The 13,492-nt window shown below is 57.6% G+C and overlaps 1 protein-coding gene across 1 annotated transcript in view; it reads left to right on the forward strand.

The window, feature by feature from the left end:
• Positions 1-4,656: 4,656 nt before the first annotated feature.
• HERC6 (HECT and RLD domain containing E3 ubiquitin protein ligase family member 6) overlaps positions 4,657-13,492 on the forward strand; it is a 51,101-nt gene continuing 42,265 nt past the window's right edge. Inside the window, exons 1-3 of the mRNA XM_055140028.1 lie at positions 4,657-4,867; positions 9,934-10,093; positions 12,559-12,635. Of these exons, the coding sequence (XP_054996003.1) occupies positions 4,657-4,867; positions 9,934-10,093; positions 12,559-12,635 (448 nt within the window). The remainder of the gene's footprint in view (positions 4,868-9,933; positions 10,094-12,558; positions 12,636-13,492) is intronic.

The raw sequence follows: 13,492 nt of genomic DNA on the forward strand, positions 1-13,492 counted from the left end.
AGCATATTTGGGTGGGACAAGGGCATGAAGGCGACAGCCCTGTCTGGGGGGGCTATAACCCAGGGGGAACGGGAGAAGTCAAGGGCAGAAGGGAATTTACGGGAGGAAATAACATTTCCCCCAACTCTGGGTTCTTGGTTGAGACACCCTGTGTCACAAAGGGCAGATTGATAAAGACAAACCTAATTTTGTACATATAGAGGTGGGTGGGTGTTGGGGACTTGCCCAAAGATCTGAAACCAAAGGCTAGGGACCGAGGCGTGTCCTACCATCAGATCAGGCAGTGACCTGGACTCAGAGGGGGCGGAAAATGATGCAGGTGGAGATGGAATGAGCCAATCACTGAACACATGAGTGAATTAATGAATGGTGCGGGGCCGCACGGACAGTCTCAGAGAAGAGTGTTCTCTGCTGACAGCTCTTCCTGGCACCGCCTTGCCAGCCACGGAAGCACCTGTGGAGACATTCTGTTCCCCCTCAGGGCTGAAGGGGAGCAAATTTTGCTACCCCAAAATATGTCTCTTTGGCATATTTGAGGCTGATATAGATGCATGAACACACACACACACACACACACACACACAGTTCGTCTTTCTCCTCTCTTCCCTTTGTTGTTGATATCCAGGCATCATACAGCTGGCTGTGGGTACCAGAGATCAAACACGGGGCACCACCAGGCTCACACCACTAGCATAGTGTGTGTGTGTGTGTGTGTGTGTGTGTGTGTGTGTGTATGTGTGTGCGCGCGCCGGGGGCCAGACTCTGGTCTCCAGTCTGCAGGGCAGGACTCGAGGCTCCGTCACATCCCTGCCTGCCATAGATGTATATTTTGTTTTGCTTGTTTGTTCGGGGGCCACATCCAGCGATGCTCAGGGCTTCCTCCCGGCTCTATGCTCAGACGTCACTCCTGGTGGTGCCAGGGGGACCAGATGGGCTATCGGGGGGTCAAACCTGAGTTGCATCTGTGCATGAGGCAAGTGCCCTACCCTATCTATTGTCTCACTGACCCTGATTAAAAAATAAATGAATGAATGAATGAATGAATAGAAAAGGCTCGGCAAATTTGGCAGGCATTTCCTTTCATCCGAGAGACACTGCATGTACGAGCAGTCTCCCCTTGCAAACAGCTCCTGCCCTGCACCCAGAGGAGAGGCGAGTTACATCTTTGGCAACTCAGCATTCAGGAAGGCAGAAACTTCCATCGTCTTAACAGCCACAACGCAACGCGCGTGGTTACGACACAACAAACGCCAATTCATGGGATGAAATTGTGTGTGTGTGACGCTTTGTATTTAAACGCCATTGTTTTGCAACAGGCAGGGAAACAAGGTAACTTCTCTGTGGATACTTACAAAGTTCCCTGCAGGAAAGCACTACTTGCCATTGCTCCACCAACCGTGCAACGCGGGTCAGGGGTTTCCATCCAGAAAGGCGATCCTGTTGACTCCTACTGCCACCTTGTGGTCGCATTCAAAACCGCAGGGCCGGAGACAGCTGGTGGGGGTAGGGGTGAGGTGGGAGGGGCGAGGGCTCTTGCCTTGCACGCAGCCACCTGCACGCAGTCCCCGGCATCCCCTATGATCCCCTGAGCACATAAGGAGTAACGTCCGTGCAGAACCAGGAGGACCCCTGAGCATCAATGAGTGTGGCCCCCCAATCAAAACCCAACCCCAAGAATTCAAAGACACCTTGCTTGTGCCCAGCGGGGGCCGTGAAAGGCGCTTTTGCTCCCCTGAACTGGCTTCCCGGGTCAGCGTGTCCACTGGTGAGGAACCAGGGACTAGCTCGGACGAAGCCGGAGTGGCGGCGAGTGGCGGCATAGGCCAGGCGGGTTTGAGTGCCGCAGAGAGAGGGACTGCGGGCCCCTCAGCACATACCAGCACAGGGAGACTCGCACAAGGGCAGACACACAGTCCTGCTTCCTGCCCACCTGACTCCGCCAGCGCCACCTGGGGGCCTCCAGCCTGGCTTCCCGGGTGGCCGCTGTCACTCAGCCCCGGAGACCACACCCGGTAGGGCCTTAAGGCTCCCCCACGCTGGGCCGCCTCTTCCGTTCACTGGGGAGCAAACCCAGGCCCCACCTGTGTGACAGCCAACCCCATTAAAAAAGGGGGGGGGAGAAGAAATGAGCAAAAACTTCCTCAAATTTCAAAATACAAATGGCCAAAAGGCACATGAAAAGATGTTCTACATCATCAGGGAGATGCAAATCGAAACAACAATAAGATGTCATCTCACTGGGGGGCTGGAGCGATAGCACAGCGGGGAGGGCGTTTGCCTTGCACAGGGCTGACCCGGGTTCAATTCCCAACATCCCATATGGTCCCCTGAGCACCGCCAGGGCTGATTCCTGAGTGCAGAGCCAGGAGTAACAGTGATTCATTTCTCACTCTCTGTTTTAGTCACCATTTCTTTTTGAGGTGCAGAAGCTTCTAATTTCAGTATAGCCCAATTTGTTTATCTTTGCTTCCACTTGCTTGGTCAGTGGCGTCTCATCTTTGAAGATGCCTTCAGCTTCAATGTCACGGAGGGTCCTGCCTATGTTTTCCTCCATGTACCCTACGGATTCAGGTCCGGGACTGAGGTCTTTAAACCATCTGGATCTGACTTTCGCAGACACCATGATTTATGAAGTTGTTTACATTAGGATTTCATGCCTAGAATATTCCCACCTCCAATCCCACCACCCTTGTGACCCCAACCCTCCAGCTCTTGATGGACACATCAAAATTTGGTTTGTTTGTTTTTTGGGCCACACCTGGCGGTGCTCCGGGCAACCACATGGGGGGTCGGGGATCAAACCTGGGTCGGCCGCACGCAAGACAAGCACCCTTCCGGCCGAACAGATACATCCCTGGGCTCAGTGGCTCGGGTCTGGGTCCCGTGCCGGCAGTGGTGCTGGCCCTGGTGGTGTAGAGGCAGACAGGTGCCTCGTCTCCACCTCCAGATGAGGCCCGGCCCCGCGTCACTCCCACACTTCCTCTTCTTGCTCCCCACATCCGTGTTTTAAAAGTTTTGAGAGATCTGAACTACTTCTGAGTAACTGCTTTGGTTTCTTACTTTTATTCTGGGGGGAATATGGGGCCACACCTGGTGATGCTCAGGGCTTACTCCTGGCTCTGCGTCAGGGGTCACTCTTGGTGGGGCTCAGGGGACCATATGGGGTGTTGGGAATACACACACGTACACATAAGCAAACGCATACACACACACAGGCACACACAGTTTTTGTTTTGTTTTGGGGCCACACGCAGCTGTGCTCAGAGATCATCCCTAAGGCCTTACGGGACCATCTGGGGTGCCAGGGTGAAACTGGGGTTATCCCTGTGGAAAGCAAGCCCCCCCCAGTACTATACTATCTCTCTATATATGTTATCTTTATTAAGGCAGCAGGATTTAAGGAACTGTGCAAAATTGTTCCAGGCATCCAGTGTCCCACTCCCAATCCTACACCCCTCCTTAACCCGCACTTTTCTTTCTCTTTTCTCCCCTTTCCTCCTCTCCCTTCCTCCTTCCTTTCTTTCTCTCTCTCTTTCTTTCTCTCTCTCTCTTTCTTTCTTTCTTTTTCTTTCTTTCTTTCTTTCTTTCTTTCTTTCTCTTTCTTTTTTCTTCCTCTTTTCTCTCCTCTTTTCCTCTCCTTTCTCCCTCTCCTTTCTTTCTTTCTTTCTTTCTTTCTTTCTTTCTTTCTTTCTTTCTTTCTTTCTTTCTTTCTTTCTTTCTCTTTCTTTTCTTCCCTCTCTTTTTTACTTTATTTCGTTTCTTCCTTCTCTTCTCTCCCTTTCCTTTTCTTCTGTTCTCAGGGCCACACCCCTGCTCGGCTTCCTCCTGGCTCAGGCATCACTCCTGGCGGTGCTCAGGGGACCACACGGAGTCTGGGGTGGAGCCCCCTCTCCGCTGCGCTGTCACTCCGCCCGCGACAGCACCTTTCCAAGCTGCTTCCCTTCCTCTTCCCTCGCGCTCCCACCAACCGAACAGCCCCTGCGCTCGCTCGTCTCCCACGGAGGAATCGGCCCGAGGGCCGGCGTGACGCTCTGCCCGGCCCCCCCAGGGAGGTCCCGCGCATCCAGGCTCCCAGTGCCGCGGGCTGCCAGGGGTCCGCGTGCCCCCAACCAGGCAGGGCCCAGGAGAGCGAAAACTCGCGAGCAGCCCGCGCCTTTCAGGTCCCGGGTCCGCACCCGTCGGCGCGTCCCCGCGCTCTGCCCCGCAGCCGAGGGGGACCCGGGACGTCTCCAAAAACGCCGTTTCCCCCGCCCCGCGTCGGCTGCCCTCCAGCGTCACCGCTGCCCGCCCGCGGTCATCCCGAGCACCCGAGCTCTGCTCCTGGCTTGGCAGCTGCTGCTGGCTGCCCACCGGCTGCGCCGAGCTGATAGTATCTTCCCTTCCAGCGCGATGCGCCCGGGGCCCCCGGTCCCGGGGGCGGGAGAGTCCAGGGGGGCTTTAGCTGGGGAATTCCTGGCCCCCTGGGGTGTCCGCACCCCCGGCCGGTGGGGGCCTCGCTGGGCGGCGGGGCGGGGCGGGGAGGGAGTGCGGGGAGGGGCGGGGAGGGGCGGTGACGCGGCGCCCCGGGCGCGCCCAGCCAAGGGTCCCGGCCGCCCGCGCCGGCCGCTGGTCACTGGTCACCGGGAGTCGGCGGGGCTGGACGCGGGGCTCGGGGCCATGGCAGAGCAAGCGTGCGACCAAGGGCCGTCCTTCTGCTGGCGGGCGGGCGGGAGAGGGCGGGTGCGCCTGGACCGCTGGCAGCTGCGGCAGGCGGCCAGCGGCGAGGGCCACTTTCTGCTGCTCCTGACCGACGGCTCGGTGCTGGCCAGCGGCGACAACAGCCGCGGCCAGCTGGGCCGCCAGGGCGGGGCGCGCGAGGAGCAGCCAGGTGAGTGCTGGGCGGCCGGGACGGGGCGCGGGGCAGGGGTCCGGGGAGAGGCTCCGGGACGCGGGGGGCGCGGGGACTGGGCCCAGGATGCGGGGGACGCGGGGAGAGGCTTCGGGACGCGGGAAGTGGGTTGGGGATGCGGGGGGCGGGTCCGGGATGCGGGGGTCGCGGGGAGTGGGTCCGGGATGCGGGGGCGGGTCCGGGATGCGGGGAGTGGGTCCGGGATGCGGGGAGAGGTTCTGGGACGCCGGGAATGGGTCCAGGAGGCGGGGGGTGGGTACGTGATGCGGGGAATGGGTCCATCGCGGGCGGGGGGAGTGGGTCCGGGACTCGGGGAGAGGCTCCGGGATGCTGGGAATGAGTCGGGGACGCGGGGGTTGGGTCCGGGACTCTGGGAGAGGGTCCGGGACGCGGGGAGTGGGTCCGGGAGCCGGGGAGCGGGTCCTGGATGCAGAGGGTGGGTCCGGGAGTCAGGGGTTGGGTCCGAGAGTCGGGGAGCAGGTCCGAGAGTCGGGGGTTGGGTCCGAGAGTCGGGGAGTGGGTCCGGGACGCGGGGAGCGGGTCCGGGAGTCAGGGGTTGGGTCCGGGAGCCGGTGGTTGGGTCCGGGAGGCGGGGGTTGGGTCCGGGAGGGGGGGTCGGGTCCAAGAGTCGGGGGTCGGGTCCGAGAGTCGGGGGTTGGGTCCGAGACTCGGGGGTTGGGTCTGGGATTCGGGGAGCGGGTCCGGGAGGGGGGTTGGGTCCGGGAGGCGGGGAGTGGGTCCGGGAGCGGGGTTGGGTCCGGGAGGGGGGTCGGGTCCGGGAGGCGGGGGTTGGGTCCGGGAGCGGGGTTGGGTCCGGGAGGGGGGTTGGGTCCGGGAGGGAGGTTGGGTCCGGGAGGCGGGGGTTGGGTCCGGGAGGCGGGGAGTGGGTCCGGGAGGGGGGTTGGGTCCGGGAGGGGGGTTGGGTCCGGGAGGCGGGGAGTGGGTCCGGGAGGGGGGTTGGGTCCGGGAGGGGGGTTGGGTCCGGGAGGGGGGTTGGGTCCGGGAGGCGGGGAGTGGGTCCGGGAGGCGGGGAGTGGGTCCGGGAGGGGGGTTGGGTCCGGGCGGCTCGGCGCGGTGCGGGCGGCGCCGGCCCGCGCTCCCGGGTTTCGTTTCCCCAGCCGCGCGCGTTTCGGTTTCCGTTTCCTCCTCCAACCCCGCGGGGCCGCCCCGGGGCTGGTCCTCTCGGAGTGGGAGGAGACGTTCGGTGGCGTTTGACCCTTGCTGATGAGCGCACGACGCCCACCCGCCTTGGCTGCCCCCAAGACAGCGTCCCCGCCCCGCTGTGCGCGCCTGCATTTAAGGGGCCCCCTCCTAGGGGGAGTTTCTCTCCGTCTGTCTCTCCCCCCGTCTTTCTGATGCCTCTAAATATAACTAATTTCACCTTAAAATAATTTTATTACATAGTTATAGCTATATGCAGTAATCCTACAAGTCTGTAAGTCGCGCTTTTACCAGACAATAATATAATAAAATGTCATCTTTTATTGCTTAATTTGGGGTCACAACCCTGTGGGACTTGGGGGGCTACTAAGGTGGGCACGACCATGTGAGGCAGAATGGAACCAGGCCCTTAGAGCAATTTCGCATGCCCATACGCGTGTGTTTTTTTTTTCAGTTTTTAAATTTTTAAAATTTAAATCCTTGCATAGTATTGCAGCCTCAGAGAATAACCCAGTTAAGTTTTGCTTCCTGCAAAATCTCTCCCCCCCCCCGCCTCCTGTTAGGCACTCTTTTAATCCATACTTATCATTGACATTATTGAAAAATAAATATTGGGCCAAAGATCTCATTCCTTGCGGGGAAGAAATGACAAGAGGCCCTTCTAGTCGCTGGTGCACCTTTTCCAGGTTTGTTTTGAGGGATGGGGTTACACCTGGGACCCTCGGATCCTCCCCCTATCCGTATTGGTCTGTCTTGGTGGGGGGGAGGGGGCGGGGGTGGGGACACCTCTCCTAGTCTCAGACGGAGTTAAGGGGGGGGCAGGGCTCTGGGTTCAGACAGACCCACAGGAGACGGGGCGGGCATTCTCATGAATACTCTGTGCGTGGGACTTGCAGAGAAGTGGAGTCAGAGCGAGGTTACCTGCCAGAGCCGCCACAGCCTTGTCATCACGGGAAGGAGGTGGGCTCTGAGGGGAACACAGTGCTCTGAGGGTAACTCTTGAAATGGAGGAGACCCTAGTGGAAGCTAGGAACTCATTTATTTCCTTTCACCCACAGTGCTCAGGAGCATTCCTGGCTGGGTGCCGCTAGGGAAGCCCTTACAGCTGCCCTCTCTCCTGGCCCCAGAGTCCCTGTACAAGGGCTGTGTGTGCGGAGTCATCCCAGGGGCTCCTGAGGGCCCTTTATGCTGACTCACCTCAGGCCCTCTGCCCAGGACTCACTTGGGGGAGAGGGTGACTCCTTCAGTCTATGTGCTGCCGAAGCGAGCACAGAGGGGGTGACTCCTTCAGGAGGGCAGTAGTCTTGCATGCAGCCCACCTGGGTTTATCCCTGTCACCCCACCTGGTACCTTAAGCCCACCTGAGCTCATAGCCAGCCAGGAGTAAGCTCTGAGCACCACTGGGTGTGGCCCCCAAAACTAAAACTCAAAACCCAAAACACCACAAGGGAAATGCCTGTCTTGCATTTAGTTGGACTAGGGCCGGGCAGAGAACTCTTCCTGTCTCTTGATTTTCATTTGCCCTCATCTCAGAATAATCCTTCATCTCAAAATAATACCCCCAACTGTACCAATGAAGGCAGCAGATTTTGGGGGGACCCTATCCAGATCCCTGTGGGGCAGGGATAGGGTCTCAGTGATCCTTAATGCTAAATTGCTCTTCAGGGAAGTGATGTCACTTTTTATCTGTCTGTAGGGAAAAAATTTTTTTTTTTTTTTTGCTGCATTGTTTGAAAGGAAACTGTTGAAAGGAGTAAGATGAGGACAAGGATCAAGGGGAACAAAAGCGTTGCTGATAAGGAGGTGTTCTTTTTTTTTAAATATCTGACATTTTACTTTATTTCAGTAAGATTTTAAATTTTTTCTATTTTTTATTTTTTTATTGAATCCCTGTGAGAAAGTTACAAAGCTTTCATGTTTGAGTTTCATTCATACAAGGATTGAACACCCGTCCCCCCCCCACCCCCGCAGTGAGCATTCCCCACCATCAATGTCCGAAGTGTCCCCCCTTCCCTCCCCTCCCCCTGCCTCGGGGCAGACTGTTTCCCCCACACTCTCTACTTTGGGGTGCCAGGGTCTGCAACACAGGCACCGAGAGGCCATCCCGCCTGGTTCGGGGGGAGGTCTGGACTCCACGCCCCTCAGGACGCAGAGACGAGCCCCTTGGGAAGACGGGTTTGCACTGACCGAGAGGGCGACGTGTCGGGCTTCCGCTGGCCAGCGCCTGTGGCCACGTGCGGCCAGATGAGACCCGCTCAGGGTGAGAGCGTCTCAGCCCTGCACGGCTTCTTCCCCACCCTGCGACTCTCCGTCAGGGGGGCTGGAGACCGAGGAGTGGCCTGGACTGAGCCCCTTGTCTCCCCCGCTCCTCTGCTGGGCTGCGCTCCTGCCGGCCCAGAGACTGCTAGGTCAAGGGTCGCGGTTCCCCCGACCCTGCCGGGACGGTGGTGCCAGGGAGGGAACTCGGGGGCTCCCAGACCTGCCCATGGCCTTTGTTTAGCTCCCCCGGTGCCCCTGGCTCTGTATTCAGGGGTCCCTTCTGACAGTGCTCAGGGCACACACGCGTGGTGCTGGCATTGCACCCGGGCCTCCCTCCCTCGAAGCCTGTGCCCGCCGCTGACCGGCTCTCTGAGCCTCCTCAGCCTCCTAAATAAGTAGCTACTTACCATGAATGTAGAAAACACACGGAAAGTGTCTTTCTTTCTGCCTGTCAGGATGAATTTGGGCCTTGATTTAAAAAAAAAAAACTCTTAGAAGAGAGAAATCGGGGTGAGGGTTTTCGTTTGCTTGTTTTGCTTTATCTAAGCGCCGTGTTTACAGGGTTGTTGGTCACACAGCTCGGCCCCAGCCCACACCCTCGTCCCATTTTCCCGACCACCCCCCTGCCTGCCCCCCTCACAAGCACAGAATAATTTACTTGATACTCCTTGTCACAACTAAATGGCTTATGAAATTTTTAGAAAGTACTTCAGTCGAAGGAAATTTGTGCAAGTTGTTCTGTGTCACCATGGGGTCATTGAGTCCTTGTCCGGGGGTTTACTGAGCCGTTGTTGCTAGCCGAGCCTCGTCTGCGTGATTGCGCATGATCCTTGAGCTCAGCTGGCTTCCCTGTTACTTTCCCAGCTAATCTGGTGTGTGAGTCTGGTGTGTGTGTGTGTGTGTGTGTGTGTGTGTGTGTGTGTGTGTGTGTGTGTGTGTGTTGGGCCCACACCTGTGCTCAGGGCTCCCTCCTGGCTCTGTGCTCAGGGACCTGCCCTGCCAGGCTCAGAGCAGCACTTGTGATGCTAGAGCTGGGACCCCGCCACTGCGTGTGGGACCCCCTCACCTGCTGTTCTCTCTCTCTCCCTCCCTCTCTCTCTCTCTCCTCTCTTTCTCCCTCTCTCCCTCTCTCTCTCCCTCTCTCTCTCTCTCCCTCTCTCTTTCCCTCTCTCTCTCCCTCTCTCTCTCTCCCTCTCTCCCTCTCTCTCTCCCTCTCTCTCTCCCTCTCTCTTTCCCTCTCTCTCTCCCTCTCTCTCTCCCCTCTCTCCCTCTCTCTCTCCCTCTCTCCCTCTCTCTCTCTCTCTCTCTCCCTCTCTCTCTCTCTCTCTCTCTTCCTCTCTCCCTCTCTCTCTCTCTCTCTCTCCCTCTCCCCCCCCTCTCTCTCTCTCTGGCCTGACTGAGCCTGTTGTTGATGGCTGCCCCGGCAGTGCTGGGGGGCCCGAGGCCAGTCCTGGCGTGGCCGTCGAGGGGACCGTGCCCCTGCCGTGGCACCCGGGTGGGGCTCGAGCGGCGGCGGGGCAGCTTGAACCCGCTGAGCACAGCTCGGCCTCCCTCGCTCGTGGGAATTGCCATCCTGAATGAACCGCTGTCGTGTTTCCTGGTTCTGTCCCCGCCTGGTTCCCAAGTGCCCATCTCGGCAGTGAAGACGCTGAAGTTTGATCTCGTGAGCTGTGGCAGGGACCACTGCCTGGCCGTGGCCCGCAGCGGGAGAGTCTTCGCGTGGGGCGCCTGCTCGGAAGGGCAGCTGGGCATCGGAGAAGTCACCGCCAGCGTCCATATTCCCAGGTGGGCCTTCCCGTCCTGCCCCGCGGGCGCTGCGCGTCTGGGCCGTGTCGGGCCTGCAGGACACACCCGGCTGGGGTGTCGCCTGCAGCAAGGCGGCCCGTCGGGTCCTTATCTGAGACTCCCGTTATCACAGCGCAGCAGCCCGGCCTCGGAGAGGAGGCTTTCGCGGGCCCTGAGGGCGGGGGGGCGAGGAGAGACCCAGGGGCCCCTCGAGCCCTGACACGGGGCCGTCTCTGCCTGAGCTTCCGAGGAAAGGGGGGGTCCCCCGATCCAGGGTCCCCCACTTTCAGCTCCTCCCCGTCTCTGGGAAGGGCTTTGCCCCCGTGGGCCCTGCTGGCGCTGACAGGGGTGAGGGCACCCCCCGAGTCCTGCCGCCCGCGGGCTCCTGTCCCAGGGGAGGAGGAAGGAGGGGTGAGGTCAGCAGCTGCTGCAGGGACGACTCCCGGGCCCCCAGAGCTGCCATGAAGGTCATTTTATTTAGCTATTTATGTTTGGATTTGGGGGCACACCCAGCAGTGCTCAGGGCTTACCCCTGGCTCTGTGCTCAGAATTACTCCTGGCTCTGTGCTCAGGGCTTACTCCTGACTCTGTGCTCAGGGCTTACCCCTGGCTCTGTGCTCAGGAATAACTCCTGGCTCTGTGCTCAGGAATTACTCTTGGCTCTGTGCTTGGGAGTTACTCCTGGCTCTGTGCTCGGGAGTTACTCCTGGCTCTGTGCTCAGGGCTTACCCCTGGCTCTGTGTCGGGGCTCGGGAGACCACACAGGGATGCCGGTGAAGTTATCTTAAAGTGGAAACTACCTGAGCGGTGGAAGATCGGAGCGACCCTGCGGGCCCTCCCTGGGCGGGGTGGCTGGAGCAGGAAGCAATCTTCTGGCCTGCCACGTGCCCCGAGCTCGAGCATCTTAGCAAAGTGGTGGCAAAATAGTGTCTTTATAAACAGGTTCCTAGGACGGTTGGGGTGACAACTGTGTGCAATGCACAAATTATACACAAGGAATTTTCTTCTTTTTTTTTTTTTGTTTGTTTGTTTTTGGGTCACACCTGGCGATGCACAGGGGTTACTCCTGGCTCTTCACTCAGGAATTACTCCTGGGGGTGCTCAGGGGACCATATGGGATGCTGGGATTTGAACCCGGGTCGGCCACGTGCAAGGCAAACGCCCTACCCGCTATGCTATCACTCCAGCCCCACAGGGAATTTTCTTTCTTTCTTTTTTTTTTCATATGGCCTGTAAGGTTTTTTTAAAATTTTTTAAAATTTATTATTTTTCTTTTTTTGCCCTTTTTTTTTGGGTCACACCCGGCGATGCACAGGGGTCACTCCTGGCTTATGCACTCAGGAATTACCCCTGGCGGTGCTCAGGGGACCATATGGGATGCTGGGATTCAAACCCGGGTCGACCGCATACAAGGCAAACGCCCTCCCCGCTGTGCTATCACTCCAGCCCCTTAATTAATTTTTTCAATGTATCACCGTGAGATACAGTTACAGACTTACAAACTTTCGTTCTTAAATTCCAGTCATACAGTGATGGAGTACCCACCCCTTCAACCAGTGCCCCTTCTCCACCCCCAGTGATCTCAGTATCCCTCCCACTACCCCACTTCATCCCCCCACCCCCCGCCTCTGTGGCAGGCACATTCCCTTTTGCTCGCTCTCTCCTTTTGGGTGTGGTTTGCAATACAGGTACTAAGTGGCCATCCTGTTCGGTCTATAGTCTACTTTCAGCACACATCTCCCATCCTGAGTGGGTTCCCCGAGAATCCTTTACTCGGTGGTCCCTTCTCTATCTGAGCTGCCTTTACACAGGGAGTTTTCAAAAGCCTGTTTTTTTTATTCTAATAAGTTACCTTTCATTACTTCTTATTTTTATTTTAGATTTTTTTTTTTAATTTATTTTGCTTCTTGGGTCACACCCGGCGATGCTCCTGGCTCTATACTCAAGAATGACTCCTGGTGGTTCTCTGGGGACCATATGAGATGCTGGGAACTGAACCGAGGTTGGCCTTGAGCAAGGCAAATGCCCTGCCACTGTACTATCGCTCCGGCCCCACCTCTTATTTTTAAACCATGGAGAAACTGCTGTGGGTCGGAGGAATGAGCCCTCCCTCTCTCTCCTCTCTCTCTCCCTGTCCCTCTCTCTCTCTCTTTCTCTCCCCCTCTCTCTCTCTCTCTTCCTCTCTCTCTCTTCCTCTCTCTCTCTCTCTCTCTCTCTCTCTCTCTCTCTCTCTCTCTCTTTCCCTCTGTCACTGACAAGTTTAAAAAAACAGTTTGAGAGCTCTGGGGAAAGCTCTCGAACAATACAGAAAGCCAGGACAATGAAACGGTTTTGTTCAACCAAAGCTGGGGTAGTTTTAAATATCTTCATCGACTTATGGAGAATTATTCATTTTGCAATATTTTTATTGATTTATTTTTTCTATTGATTTATTTTTTAAAATTTATTTATTTACTTATTTCTAGGACAATAAAAAGTCTGAAAGGCATAAGAATAATACAGGTTTCCTGCGGAGACCATCACTCTCTGGCCTTAACAGAAGGTAAGAAAGGGCTCTGGGAGCACCCAGGTGTCGCTAGGGAGTAGTTTGGGAGCCAGAGAGAGAATTCAAAGGGGTGCTGTGCGCACGCTGCTTGAGTGAGCCCGCGCGGGGTCCCTGAGTCCCCTCAGCCCCGCTGCCTGGGCACAGACCTCACCACCACCTGCACCAAGCCAGAGTCGCCTCTGAGCGCCGCTGGGTGTGGCCCCCCAGCAGAAAGAGAACGTTTCAGTCGTAGAATTAACTTCAGAGACGAGAGAAAGGTCAGACACCGCCCAAGTCAGGGTGCTCGTGGCGCGTCTCTCCGTGAGCGACCCTGCATCAGAAGACAGTTTCAGGGGCCGGAGCATAGCACAGCGGGGAGGGCGTTTCCCTTGCACGCGGCCAACCCGGGTTCAAATCCCAGCATCCCATAGGCTCCCCCGAGCACCACCAGGAGTGATTCCTGAGTGCAGAGCCAGGAGTAACCCCTGAGCATCGCCGGGTGTGACCCAAAAAGAAAAGAAAGAAAAAAAAGAAGAAGAGCTTGGTTTCATTCACTAATCTGAGCCAACTCCCCCGCTGGTGCTCGGGGACTTTGGAGCCTTGGTCCGTGCACAGCAAGTGCTCAGCCCTTTGTGCTCCCTTGGGCCCTGAGCTTGCTTGCAGCATTACCCATCCGTGCTCAGATTGATGCTGTGCTCCCCTCCCCTCCCTTCCCTCCACCCCCCGGCACACCCCGTCCCTGATGAAGTGGTTCTTTAGGCGCTTGGTGAGCGCCTGCCCTGTCTTGGCAGGGAGAGCAGCGGACAGGCTCGGACTCGGTGCTCTCGGAGCTATTCTGGGGGTGAAGCCGGGGCCCGAGGTGCCCAGCTAAAGCC

Source organism: Sorex araneus, chromosome 5 (assembly GCF_027595985.1).
Source record: "Sorex araneus isolate mSorAra2 chromosome 5, mSorAra2.pri, whole genome shotgun sequence".
In the NCBI taxonomy this organism is placed as follows: Eukaryota; Metazoa; Chordata; class Mammalia; order Eulipotyphla; family Soricidae; genus Sorex; species Sorex araneus.